The sequence below is a fragment of the Mixophyes fleayi genome, chromosome 1 (assembly GCF_038048845.1).
Source record: "Mixophyes fleayi isolate aMixFle1 chromosome 1, aMixFle1.hap1, whole genome shotgun sequence".
NCBI lineage: Eukaryota > Metazoa > Chordata > Amphibia > Anura > Limnodynastidae > Mixophyes > Mixophyes fleayi.
The window spans coordinates 345,757,561-345,771,813 of NC_134402.1; the positions used below are offsets into that span (position 1 = coordinate 345,757,561).

The 14,253-nt window shown below is 38.7% G+C and overlaps 1 protein-coding gene across 3 annotated transcripts in view; it reads right to left on the bottom strand.

Annotated features, from left to right (window-relative positions):
• Window positions 1–14,253, bottom strand: part of SFSWAP (splicing factor SWAP) — a 92,784-nt gene that overhangs the window by 45,776 nt on the left and 32,755 nt on the right. For all 3 annotated transcript variants that reach the window (XM_075176388.1, XM_075217309.1, XM_075217317.1), the window contains one exon: window positions 2,694–2,856. In XM_075176388.1, coding sequence (XP_075032489.1) covers window positions 2,694–2,856 — 163 coding nt within the window. The remainder of the gene's footprint in view (window positions 1–2,693; window positions 2,857–14,253) is intronic.

The following is a 14,253-nucleotide window of genomic DNA, read 5'->3' on the forward strand; positions in this document are numbered from 1 at the left end:
ACATTGCAACAGAAGCCAGGACGGAGTCATTTGTAAACAAGGCAATCATTCTCCAAGCGCTAGTGTTCAATTCTCAAAGATTGTTACAGTTATGTATCAGCTCCATTATACTGTCACTTTCGCCATAAAACTAAGCAGGGACACTTTTTGAAGTGTAAACAAATCACAAACAGCAAATAAAAAAAAAAAAAGATGTAGTCACACGGAGTTGTAGCTATGCCTAGTACATGCCACTACTGACTATTCAAGTGGTCAGGATATATCAGGAAAGATATTGGACCTTTCGTCTTTTCTTGAGATTTTTTATCAATGGTCCAGGCAAACAAAGAATATGTCAGGAGTTCACTCCATATAGAAATAAAATGTCAACTGATTCACAGCTTATTTGTTTCAAGTAGATGAAAGCGTCATCCCTCCAAAGCACAGGCACTGGATAAAATCAAACATTTGATTTTATTTGATATTTGTGCTCTACAGAAACAGACACTTTGATCAAAACAGGTAAAGCTATGGTTATCTGATAAATATTACCTTTAACATTTTAATCCCTTTTACATCAAATGAATGCTATATCTTTTGTTTTGCCTGGACCAAAGACAAATATCTTCCCAAGGGAAGCCTGAATGAGCTTCATCAACATACAGGTAATATATCTAGAAAAATAAATTCAATAGATGAAAATTTGAATTCTGCATAACTTATTACACACCAGGTAGTGTGCAGTGTTTTCTATCCCTGCACGGTCGTATTGGGCCAAAAATGAACAATTTAGGTGTGAGTTGCTTGTAAAAAGCCTACAGTCTGATGTACAGCAGACTTCATCACTAAGCTTAAAGTGGATGCTGCATTTTAGGAAGGCATTACAGAGCACTGACCAGCTGTTTCTGGAACAGCACAATAGTCTCAATCCCTACTGAACCTTCATATTTCAATTATTTCACTAACAGTGCTTGATGGGAGCAGAAATGTTCTAAGTCTTAACACAGCACTGTGTTTCAGCAACAAAATTTATCCTTGAACTATGCCTAAGAGCTGCACAATTATCCACTGAGAACTTGGCAAACAGTTGATCTAAAGTGCTTTTTTAAAGTCCCTCCCCCAATGCAAAGTACTTAAATACAATTTCCTCTTTAAGTCCACCAAGTAATTGACTTGTTTTTTTGTTTTTTTTAAGGCAAAGCACACAATTGCTATTAACACAGTTATGTTTTTATATTAGACAAAACCAGTTAAAATACTTTGGAGAGGATGGCTCAGATGTATTCTGCTCACTCCCTACATTATCCTTGAAGAATTCCTTTTACAAAAAAACAGAAAAGAACATCTTATTCCCTTCATTCAATCATTCATTTTGTAGAAAAGAGTAATAAAAAAGCATAGAACATACTGTATGAGCTACTTAAAGTTTAAGTTTTAAATTTCAAGAACACTCTTAACAGCCAATATAAAAACTTTAATGTGGAAAATAGAGAAATACATTCATTGTGCTACTGTGTATGTGGTAGTACAATTAAATAAGTTGCGTCAAGCCAATGTTTTAGTGACGTGACCAGAAACGATCCGGGACCCACAGATTACATCGCTGTGGAAGTACTAGGCAGGAGTGATATATAAAGTGTCTCAGTTGTTACATAATATCTCCAACAGTTGGAAGTAAAAAAAAAAAGAACTTTTTAAAATATGTTCTTATTGGATTAAACTGTCCATTGTTCCAATCAATTATAAAAGTATGGCTCTAGTACCAACCAGTCCAAGGCTGACCTTAAAAGAAGTCAACAGGAAAGAAATTTTATTTTTTAAAACAGAAGTACAGTATGACAGAAGTTTGTGGAAGGCTGACAAAATGAGCCTGTATAATGAGCAAGAGCCAAATTATGGCCTAGAGATGCTCTAAACTCAGCTATTGAGTTTAAGGAGACCTTAACAGGTTGTTAATGTCTTTAAGCCTTGTTATCACCAAGAGGTTATGCTCTAAGATAAGTGAAGGGGAGACTGATCACCAAACACCAATCTTCTCTGACTGCAAAGCTCAGCAGAATGAGACTGGCAAAACACTGAGCATGAAACCTGTTTCCCTATGAGCAGTTTTGTATTTGGCATTTCAGAATGCCGACTGAAAGGCGTTCTGGGGCGCCAAAATGTGTGATGTCGGCTGTTCGAGCATTGAGCTAAAGAGCCATCCCCTAACATCACAGCCTCTCTTTTTGTATGCCATCACATAATGTGAGGGAGAAGGGAGAGGGTATCAGATCCGATTGTCTCTTTAGTTAAAGCACTGCTGTTACTTAAATACTTGCACATATACACAAAACTGATTATTTAGGTAATGCTACTCAAGTAAAAGCTCTGTTCATAGAGGTTAAGTAACTTAAGGTTTAAGTAAGCGGTGTTACTTAGGATAGCTAGTTTTTATTGAGTATAGTGCATTACCCAAGTTGTTGGCTTGTTTGTTGTTGGCTTTTTTTTGTGTAACATCTATTACTTTATTAAGAAAGGTTCCTATCAAAGTCCTTACTAACAGTTTAGAACATCTTGGGGGCAGATCACATTTTAGAGCCAGGTAGCCAAATCCAGGAGCCAGAAGTATATTTTAGAAAAAAAGGGAACATGCATTCATTGACTTCAATAGAAAGGATTCCTAAAATGCCAGCAGTGAATTGTTTTAGATTAAACATTGTTGCCTCACAAAATACCTTTCATGAGCTTCCCATCACAGACAGGCTTACTGCCAACTGCATCAGTTTTGAAATCAGAATCACCCACATTGCTTCCATCTTGTGCTACAGTATTACCAAGTATCAAGGTCTCATTTGGGGATTCTGCAGAAAGGCAATTAGCATCTGATGTTGTAAAAGGCTGTAACAGAGGAAAAGATAGCTTTAGTGTTCCAGTAAACAAAAAATAGGAAATCATAGCAAAATTTTAAAGCCTGAAGAATCACAGAAAAAAAAATTAATTACTAAAGCAAATACATAACTTGGATACAAATCATACACTAAGTATATAACCAGAGTCTGTTGAATTACAATTCAGAGCATCGAATATATATATAAGCCTAGCAGCGTGTGTTAGTCTGCGTGTGGAAAAAAAAAACAAACAAGCTGCAGCGCCACCTGCTGGGTGGAGTTATACACTGACCTACTAAATTCTTAGCATTATCTAATATATAAAAGTAAAAGCCTAGCGGCGTGTGTGGAAAAAAAACTATTTTCTCAGAAAGGACTCATCCAATTGACCTGAAATTTGGTATGCTGACATTATTTGACAAAAAAATTAGAATAGTGAAGTCAGTTAACTTCCATCATCCCCCCTTCCCCCCGTGGGAGGGGTAGTAAAGGCTAAATTTATGAGTTGAGGGGTCAAACTCATTTTCGTAAGGTAATTTTACCTCATGAACACACATTAAAAAGGGCGCTTGCGTCGGGAAGTAACGCTCTTCACCTGAGGAGGCCTGGGCTAGGCCCAAATGCATGACAAGAACCTTTTTAAGACCTTAAGTAGCTTGATTTGACTAGAATGCATGAGTATCATGCACGGGTTAACTTGTGTTTTATAAACGGCTAGCTGTAAAAGCATGCTGGGAGTTGCGGTTACAACTCAATCCGAGAGCTGGAGGTTACCCAAGCCTGGTCTTAAATATTAAAATCATTACGTTAGTTTTGTCAGTATTATTATTTATATATAAATAGTGTCAATATCTTACCCAGCACTCTACAGTTATCACCTACATCAATTACTGAAAAGAATAGAAACAGCTCTATCCAAACATGATTACAATAAAGGTAGTAAAGGGAACATTTGCTGCATAAAAAAGTGTGGAGCAGTAATAGCTGTTTGTGTGGAAGGCCTAGGTAGATAGATACTGTTCATTGACAAAAAGGGTATGGTTACTTAAAATAGAAAGTACTCAGGGAATGTTTAAAGGTTTTCAAGTTTGGGAGTGTATTAATGAGCAAGGTAAGCGGCTCAACAAATTCATTGGAGAAGGAGTAGTAAATTTGAATATGAGTTGAGCAGAGCATTGGCTCTACTCACACCACATTCAAGAGGGCGACTGTGAGAGCATTAATGGGCATGGTCATAAATGTAGATTGGAAAACTGGTATGGCAGAATTTGTAGGTTAGTGCAAGTACTTTATATATTATTCAGAAGGATATGAGAAGCCAATAAGGACTTGTGATAATGAACACCAGATGAGGAATGGGGGAAACAGCATTGCAAAGTGGATAGTCATGACAGTGGACGGATAGTTAGAAAGACGTTACAATAGTCAAGGTGATAACTAAGGGCATGGGTCAAAAACTTGTGGCATTATGTGTAAGAGAAGACACATTCTTGAGATATTGTACAAATAGTAATGAAAGGACTTGGACTTCCATGGCTGAAATACAGTTTGTCATGATTTATTATACATTTCCTTTATACTCGAAGCACAAGCAATTTACTACAGTATCCATATAGCTATATAATGGAGAGGAACAAAGCATTAGCCCTACAGGAACAAAAATATTTGATATCCAGTCTAAAAACAATTTTTTGTTTTTGAGGAATGTCTACGTTACTACTGGTAATGGAGGAAAAGTGTGCTTTTGGTGGCACAGAAATGTAACAGGATAGATCTAAAAGAATGATATAACAAGTTTAGAGGAACGGTCAAGAACGGCAAGTGCACTAAATACAAATAAATAAATAAAAAAAAAAAAAAAAGGAAATCGGTGTTACTTATTTTGTGCGATTTAAAACTTCTTTAGGTTCACTTTGAGCGTTGTGTAAAACATAAGAAAAGAAAAAAAGTTTTAAAACATAAAAGTGCCAAATGTAGAAACGGTAGTTCAGTGTCTCCTCATGTTCATGTAAGACAGAACAGTGGAAAACAAAAATTATTTTAGCCGGGGAAAAGAGTAAAAAAAAAAAAAAAAATCTACAATGAAAAAAGGGGGTACCAAGTGATAGGAGGATGGACTTTGATGTGATGTCTGCACAGTGCACTTTAGTTTTGTTTGTTTGTTTAACTCCCAGAAAACTTAGAGGTACTTCTAGTTTGAAGAAACATTTCCAAAGATCAGAAAGTAGTTGTGCAACTTGAAATGCAGTGGGTGGACCATATAAGTACATCAGCACATAACCAAAATAAAATAGATAAATTCTAGGTAGATGGGTGATTTTTTTTCTTTAATTTTCACATGCCACATACTGATCCCAAATCTCTCACATTACACTATGGTCTAAAATGACACTTCTATCTGGCTACTCAAGCATGTCATAGATATAAACATTTCAGTGCTAAAAAGCGAACCAAAGATTTATAATGAATATATTACATATATTGACGTGAAAGATAGGCAGGTTAGACAAAACATGTTGCAATACTTTTAAAAGTCTAATCTGTTTACGTAATCTAGAATGTATAATGAATAAAATAATCAAGACGTGTGGCATGAACCTTTTCACTTTTACTGAACAAAAGCATTAGAGGAATTGCCGATATGATCTAGTAGGCTTGCTTGAAGGTTTCTCTTTTACAGAAATTAAATTGGAATCCTTGAAACTTCACTTTAAAACTGGTGAAAGATTGTAATAATTCACATATTATATCACGGTAAAGTTGAAATTGCAGAAGGAAAAAGGAGACTAGCCTCATTATTATTAATTGGTAAATTCCCATATATTAAACGGAGGGGGTGCTTTTCCAACAAGTATAGATTACATTATAACAGAGACCAAGGTTGGAAACAGAAAGCAAAAACAGAGACACTCCAGTCCACTGATATACATTAAAGTATCAATTAAAACCACTTTTAATTGGGAATCATTGAAATTATGACTAAACCGCGTATTAATATGGCTAAATATTAAAAAAGAATGAAACGCAAAGTGACGAATAGAAAGAATAAGGGATATTTATTCCATTTTAATATCCCTTATTCATTTTATTCGTCACTTTGCATTTTTGCTTTCTGTTTCCAACCTTGGCCTCTGTTATAATAATGTAATGTAATAATTCACATATTTCAGTAGCTATTGGTTCTAGTTCATGCAAGGATCCTCTTTACAGCAAATTTTCTTAGGGTGTAAAGTTAGATCTCAGTTACATGACCTTATAAGAGCTTCATTAGTGGGGGAGGGGGAGAGGATAGTTCTGATAATGTATAATGAGAGGGAACACACCCCCAAGAACAGATTATAAGCCATCACTATAAACTGGGACCAAATGTATTTGTTGAGCTGAGTGAATCACAATGAGAGAATGTCTGTGCTTAAAAAAAATAAATAAATATAAAAATCATTAATCTGTCTGTCCGGTTATGCATTCGGACACCCCTGCCCCGATTGGGAAAAACCCAATACGAGGTGGTTCAGTTGGATCCTGGACAGGTTTTAGGGTCCCAATCAGACATCCTGCTGGTGTACACTGGTTAGAACTTTGACCCGGGGAGCCTGTTCTGGGACTTCTACTGGATGGATTTGGATGACATTTAACATAAAAAAACAACAACAATGGGCAGCCACATAATGCGTGTGTTGGAAGAGCTGCTAAGCTACTAATTAATTTTTAAAAGGTTAACACTTACATCCAACTCATTGATAACTTAATAACTTGAAGATTTAAACCCGGGAAACCCCAGGTACTTCAGTTAGTAATCAATAAGCCATAAATTTAAAAAAATAAATCGATATTTGCAGTAAATGTGATGTTTGCCCCAGTTCTTCAGAATACATTCTACACAAGCACAAAGATTGTGATGTTCTCGAGCAACATAGGGCCTTCGTTAAATTATTTTACTGGCATAGAACATCTGATTTTATTATTTTTTTCTTTTGCAGTTCTGGATCTAGGTATAAATATTTCATGCCAGAGCCAAAGGGCTGATTCTTAGGTCAAGAGGTTCAACAATGTCAACAGAAATGTAATTTTAAACTATCAAGCAGGTCTCATACTGGTTAACTGTGTTACTCATCAATAGCCAGAATCAGTGGTCAAAATGGATGGCCCTGAAGGCTAGCAGTTACTGACCGAACGCATTAACCAATAATTAGACGATTTTGTTTGGATTATTCTCAGGCATCATAACAGTATTGGGCCAATTGCCCTGTATCACTTGCTGTATTGCTGCATTAGGGAAGGAAGCACTCCGGTCATATATGTGTGTGCAGCACCCAAAATCATCATCATCATCATTTATTTATATAGCGCCACTGATTCCACAGCGCTGTACAGAGAACTCATTCACATCAGTCCCTGCCCCATTGGGGCTTACAGTCTAAATTTCCTAACATAGACAGACAGACAGACGTCAATTTTGATAGCAGCCAATTAACCTATTAGTATGATTTTGTAGTGTGGGAGGAAACCGGAGCACCCGGAGGAAACCCACGCAAACACAGGGAGAACATACAAACTCCACACAGATAAGGCCATGGTCCGGAATTGAACTCATGACCCCAGCGCTGTGAGGCAGAAGTGCTAACCACTAAACCACCGTGTCAATGTTTTGGGTTTCGACAACATTTAATTTTACTTTTCCACAGTATTTATGTATTTTTGAATCCAATATACCACTGACATATGATTGTATGTATGCATGTATTTGCAAATGTAATGTAGTTAACATTTTAAGCAAAGAATTACATTTCATCTTGTTATCTTATTAGCACTAAAGGACAAAAAAGAAAACTATAAATGAGCTTTAATCTTCAAAATAAGATTTTTGTCCCCTGCAGGAAGCAAACAATAAGGCTTAGTGTTAAAATAGATTTGGACGGTGTTCAAAACAGTTTATTACTCAGGTTTAATATCTGAAACTAGGCATAGCGTAAAATAAGCTTCCCCTTGACCAGTTTCAGAGAAAGGACTCGGCAGTATAACCAAACATCTGAGAACAGAAAAAATGCATATGTTCAAAACCTACTGTACTGTAAAAATTAATATGTCCTATGAGAAATGTCTAATGCTCCACAAACAAGCTAGATGAAAGGACAGAAAAAGTCAGATATGTCTTTAATATTAAACATCTGCATTATTATGTAACAGTAAATTATACCATACCAACATTTTATAAACACTATAACACTCATCAGTGCTCAACTTGGTTTATTTTACAAAGCCTCATTCGCTTTTGACAATATATTTCCATTTCCATTCATTCAGTGAAAGATGATGGTGGACAGATGTAGAAACACTTGAGTTATTTCAAATATACCGTACTTTGGATCTCAGAAATACATAACAATTGACATAAATGCCAAAAAGTGGCTTTACGTGCTCTCTCAAAGGGAGTATCCAATATCCCCAACAAAATGGTTGGAAATGGGTAGAGACTGATTGCTGAATCTTATTACAGTCTATGCTTCAAAGCATACAATGAGATCTATTTTTGGTAAAATCTCCTGTCATTAGAAAATAATATGCAGTGAAGTTTTCTTGTCCTACATGTATAGCAAAAGCTAAAAGCTCTGTGGCGAGATACACACTTCCTTGCCCCTTCAAAAAAGATTAAACAGTTATAACATAATAATCTGCATTGGTGTCATTGTGGTGAAGTTCTGCAATATTGTTTTTATCAGTATAACATAACTAGTGAAACCAGAACAGTCGCTTTAAAAATACATTAACTAAAATTATGCAAAAGTAACTAAAATTATTGATTACTAGACAAAGATCATGTCCAGAACAATTTAAGTGGGCTACAAGTCCAATTTGCACCCTTTGTATTAACAGGATTTTTGTACTCCCAACCATGCCAAAACAGCAATATAATAAAGACTTTACAAGACAGTTGACTACATGATTAACAGAGTAAACAAAGTAGATCTGACACATTTAGAGGTTTGCATAAATTTCCTAACAGCTGAATGTAAAAGCTAGGATGTGAATGTGAAAGAAATATTAGGGAGGTAAATTGGCCTTTAGAAATCTTTAGTATCAACAGGGGGACTAGGAGATTGAGAAGAGATTTATACGAAAAAAAAATATACACTACATATGCCAAAGCGGATTACACATTATGCAATTTCTGTTTGACATTTATGATCTGATTTGGGTCTGTTTGTCCAGCACATGCCACAAATCTGCATAATTTATGCCTAGAAAAAATAAATAAAAATAAATAAATCAGAAATGGACATTAACTTGTCCTTAGGGGGCAAAAAGTCAAACACTCCTTGCACAGGGAAATCCAGAGAAATAAGGATTGTCTCTATTTTTGACAAGGGGTAAAATAATGCTGTGCTTTTCTTTGTAAGGGAGACATTTTCATTCCACCTGTTTTCTGATCACAGTGTCACAGTGCTGGAGGTGACCCTTACAACAAAATAATGACAATCACATTTTTACTATGGTAATTAACCAAATTACCATAGAATTTCATGGTTATTTACCATGTCAATCTTGTGCCATTCTTCATAAGCAGATTGATTTGACATAACATATGAATAAATAATAAACAGATAATCACTTGCAGTGTACTTGAGACGCGAGTCTCAGCTGAAGTGAATACTGCAGTACCCAGCGATTTGTTTTTCTCATCAGGTACTTCAGCAACGTGCTCAATGCTGCCAAGACATTTGATGTGGGCAAAATAAACTATATATCGGCAATCATTCCTAAATTCTACTGCACAATAGATATCACTGGAATATTTTGTCTTTACAATCTTGTAATGAACGGCACATCACCCACTAAATTAAATCAATATATTTTTTGAGTTATAGTTCGAGTGAGTCTTAAGAAAAAAAACAATGCTTAAAAAAACAACCATGTGCTAAACTAACATGACTAAAACATAGATCAAACGTTTAATAAAGTAAAAATAATGAGAATTTAGGTCTGTCTTGAATATGCAGAGATAAAAGAAAAAATGTAATAGAAAACTCAAATGATTAAACTATTAACAAATGACAAATAAACCTCTTACAACATAACATTTTTGTTAAAAGAAGATTTTTACTCACCGTAAAATCGATTTCTCCTACTCCATTGTGGGACACTGCGAAACATTGGGTATAGTAGGTGGCACTAGTAGTTTAGGAACTTATTAATTTCTTTGTTCCCTACACTCCTCCCCTACTATGCCTCCCCCTCTCCAGCTCAGACCTCAGTTTTGTATAACCAAGCCAGTAAGAAAGGAGAAGCAATACAGAAAATATCACCAAAAAACAGCACTACTTTCAGTACTAGGGAGGGTGTGCAGTGTCCGCCAATGGGGTAAGAGAAATCGATTTTACTGTGAGTAAAAATCTTCTTTTCTCTTTCCTACCATTGGGGGACAGTGCGAGACATTGGGGACATACCAAAGCTGTCTCTAAGGGATGGATTGCTCTGGAACAGCTGCACGCAACATCCTGCGCCCAAAGCTCCCATCAGCGGAAGCAAAGCCATGGAACCCAGAAACTCTGCAGAAGATGTGGGCGTTGCAACCCTGCACAACTGCTTTACTGAAGCACCTGGACGTGCCATCCAAGAAACGCCAACTGCCGCGGAGAGTGAGCTCTAAAGTCACCAGAACAGGATAAGGGGGCGTGAGCATTCTACCGAATGGTGGAAGGGACGAAACGGACATGAGACTGTATGGAAACTGACCAGCCCCGCTTCTGAGCGTCCGAAAGGACAAAGAGGACCTTAGTCTAGATAGAGACTCTGAGGTTGCACTGGCACCGAAGAGCACACATGAAGCCAAGGAAGAGTGTCACACGAAAAGGAGGAAGAATAACAGCATGCCTGACCCCAAGCTCCTGGGCCATGCAGATACTAACCTCTGAACCAATATTGGCCAGAGAACGGCGCTCTTGTCTATCCTTCTGGAAAGGTAAAATGTGGGGGTACACTCCACAGTCCCGTCACTGAACTCCTGCGAACAGGGACGATATGCAAGGGAACACCCCTATGCTGGGATAATCATATCCCAGAGTGAGCAAGTCGAAAATGGGCAAAACCAGTGCTGTGATCACCCAAACCAGATTTAATGAGCTCACCTGACCAATCAAAGAAAGACTGAACTGGAAGAGACCCCTCAAAGAAAAGAAAATACAGTGATCCTATAAACAGACGTTGAAACTGATGTAGAGCACCGGGAGCTGCACCCTGCGGGAACCTAGGAGGAGTCCCATATCAGCGTTAGCTTGAAAAATAAAGCAACTTAGGGAGCCAGCACTGGGACATGTGAAAACCCTGTGATTCACAGCAAACGCTGTACTGTTTCAGAGCAAGGAGCTAGGTTATCCAACACCACAGCGCCAAGCTAGACAATATAAAAAAAAAGTGGCAGAAAGAGTTTAGATCTGGCCACAGAGGGAGGTATTGCCACTGGACGCCGCAGGATAGCTGGAGGCCTCTTTCCCGTGGGAACCTGGGATGTGGAAGAGACAGGTACACTCTCGGTCTCCCACTAATTCATGTTCGGATAATGGTCAAAAGTGTGGGAATATGACACGCTGCTCAGGCCATAACCTGGTAGTCTCTTACACTGCTCCCGGGCTGCGTGTTCTCCTGTGCTACCACATGAATTCCACCGCCGTGGCAATATCTGACTGATTACCTAGAGGTTTCCCTATTAGGACCTGCTGGTCCTGATGCCACATCCTGAGCACCAGATTAGAAAGTACAGTCATTTCTGGGATGACAGAAAAAGACCCTGGAACCCTAAGGATCCCATAAGTCTGCCTTCATCTAACAGAGTGTAGCCTGTCAGGACCGGGGTCCAGGACCTGGAGAGCGACTGACCGCACTCCTGACTGTCTGGCTAACCAGTGAGAGAGAGATAGACGAGTGGGTTTGGATAGAGTGATGATTTGCAAGTCCAATAACCTGGGAACCAGACCCTTTCTGGATAATTTCCCTCTGGAGGTGTCGAGAGGGGAGCATAGAAACATTATCGCCTCGAGTGTAGGTACCCTGCTTTCGAGAAGCCTTCAGCAACTGAGAAGAGAAAATTTCTCTCTGCGCGAGGAGCATCCTTTTCCTGCGCTGAAATGAGAACCAGTATAGAAGATGAGGCCCAAGAACCGTATCTGCTGTGGCAGATTGAGTGGGGACATATGTAGTTTCTGCACAAAGACGTGTGCTTCCAGGAACCGGAAGATTTATCTGTGAGAGAGAGGACGGAGCGCCCGGAAAATGGTCATCCGGACACGGTACTATCGTGACTAGGCAGGAGGGCAATCGCCCGGCCATGACTGCCATAACCTTGGAAAAACCCCCAAGGTGTAATGTCCAGAATAACGAAAGAGAGGATCCAGACCTGGAACTGAAATCTCTGTACTGCCAAAGCGAAAGACACCGGTGCCCCCTTCCCGGCTGGTACATGTAAGAAGACCTACATGATGTATGTTCAAGCCAGGAACTCTCTCTGTTCATTGCCTGCAATGACTGTGCGTAGTGACTACATCTGAAACAAGAGAATGCAGGCCTGCCTGTTGAGGGCCTACCAGCTTAAATGGATCGAAAGGATCCGTCTGTGGGCCAGGAAGAGACTGGAATAAAATACCCCAACCCTCGGGAATACCACCACCAGGTATATAGATTTCTCCCCTAACTGCCCCTGTGCAGGTACTATATGCTATTATGGGAGTCAAGGAGTACGCAATGGGGTACCTCGCTTCCGGAAAAAAGGGGATGAAGGGGTTAAGACAGCCCTTGAAGTGGCCTAGTGGAGCTGACGTGCAGAGATATACTCTAACCTCCAGTGACCCCTGGAGACTACACTGTAACTCTGCAATAGTGAGAAGCTATGTTCATAGAATGTCCTCCAGAATACCTACAGCTAACTGCTCTGACCATGGCTGAATGAGTTTTTTAAAAACCCAGCTATGACCCTGTTGGGTGTAAACAAACTGCCAACAGTCACTTGAGCTGAGTGGCGGCCAAATTATACTTTCTATCAGAAAATACCTACCATAGGCATCTGTACTGCGTAGGATTAGCAGAATAAATATGAATAGACGATTCACAGGGTTGTCAACGACAACCTCAGGGGTTCCTTCTGATCCATTTTCTCTGCCTGGAGAGGAAATAGAGATGAGAACCAGCTCAGTGTAATAACTGTTTATTTGGATCTCTGCCAAAGGTCAGACACCCTGCCCAGTCTCTGAGTGGACCACAGAATCAAGTTCATGCCTCTGGGTCTGGAATTCGATCCCTGCGCTGCACCTGTAAAGGAAAGTAAAATAAAATAAAAAAATGAAAATCTAAATCTAATTAAAGTATAGGCAGGAGCCTATACCAAAGTGACCCATCTCCTAGGCACGTAGCAAAAAAACTGAGGTCTGAGCTGGAGAGGAGGCAGCATATTAGGGAAATGTAGGGAACAAAGAAGTTGATAAGTGCCTAAACTCCTAGTCCAACCTACTATACCCCCAATGTGTCTCAGTGTGCCCCAATGGTAGGAAATAAAGTTTATTTAGCTATTAATATATTTCTACAATGACTAGATCATCTTTCATTTCTCCACCTGCAATTGTCTCTCCTTATTCCAACCAAATCACACCACTGATAACGGCACAGACATGCCAGTGGCTGCTTTAAAATTAGTGGACGATAATTCTTCTGAAGAATCCACAGAAACTTTCTCCACCACCAGTTACAGATGTTTTTACATTACATTATGTATCAATTGCCAACCATCACCTGTAAGATTCCAAGTATCATCTTAAGATTCTGTTTTTTTAGATCATGATCCCCTCATTGTACAGTGATGCGTAATACAAATAAAAGGTAATACAGCGGTCTGAGCCCCATGGTTGGAGTTCAAAATGAGTTACATGCAGCTGCTGTAGCAGCTCCACGCTGATAACTCTCATTCTAATAAAGAGCCCTTCATAGCTAGACTCATCTTGAAATTCATAAGACAAGTAATCCAAGCTGTGAGTAGTTATCATTCCTTTTATGCAGCGTGGGTGCCGTTACTTTCGTGCCATCCTGCCAGTGGACAGATACGTTTTTACCCCTTACATCATTGTATGATTGTATGACTATTGGGTATATTGACTCCAGTTAAGGACTAGTTAAACGCTAGAAAACTTAAAAGCCCTGTACCACTGCAACATACTCATCATATTTGTTTGTAATCACAGACTATGGGTGTTAGTCCAATAAAGATTTATTTATTTTTTTTAAACTAAAAAGTGATGACTATTCGGCTACAATTTGGAAATCTGTCAATAAAGCTCCCTAACTAAGCCCTACATACAGCAATTTAGAGTTGTAAGGGTTGGGAAAGGTCTTTCTTTAGATAGCCAATTTAAATACATATCAATTC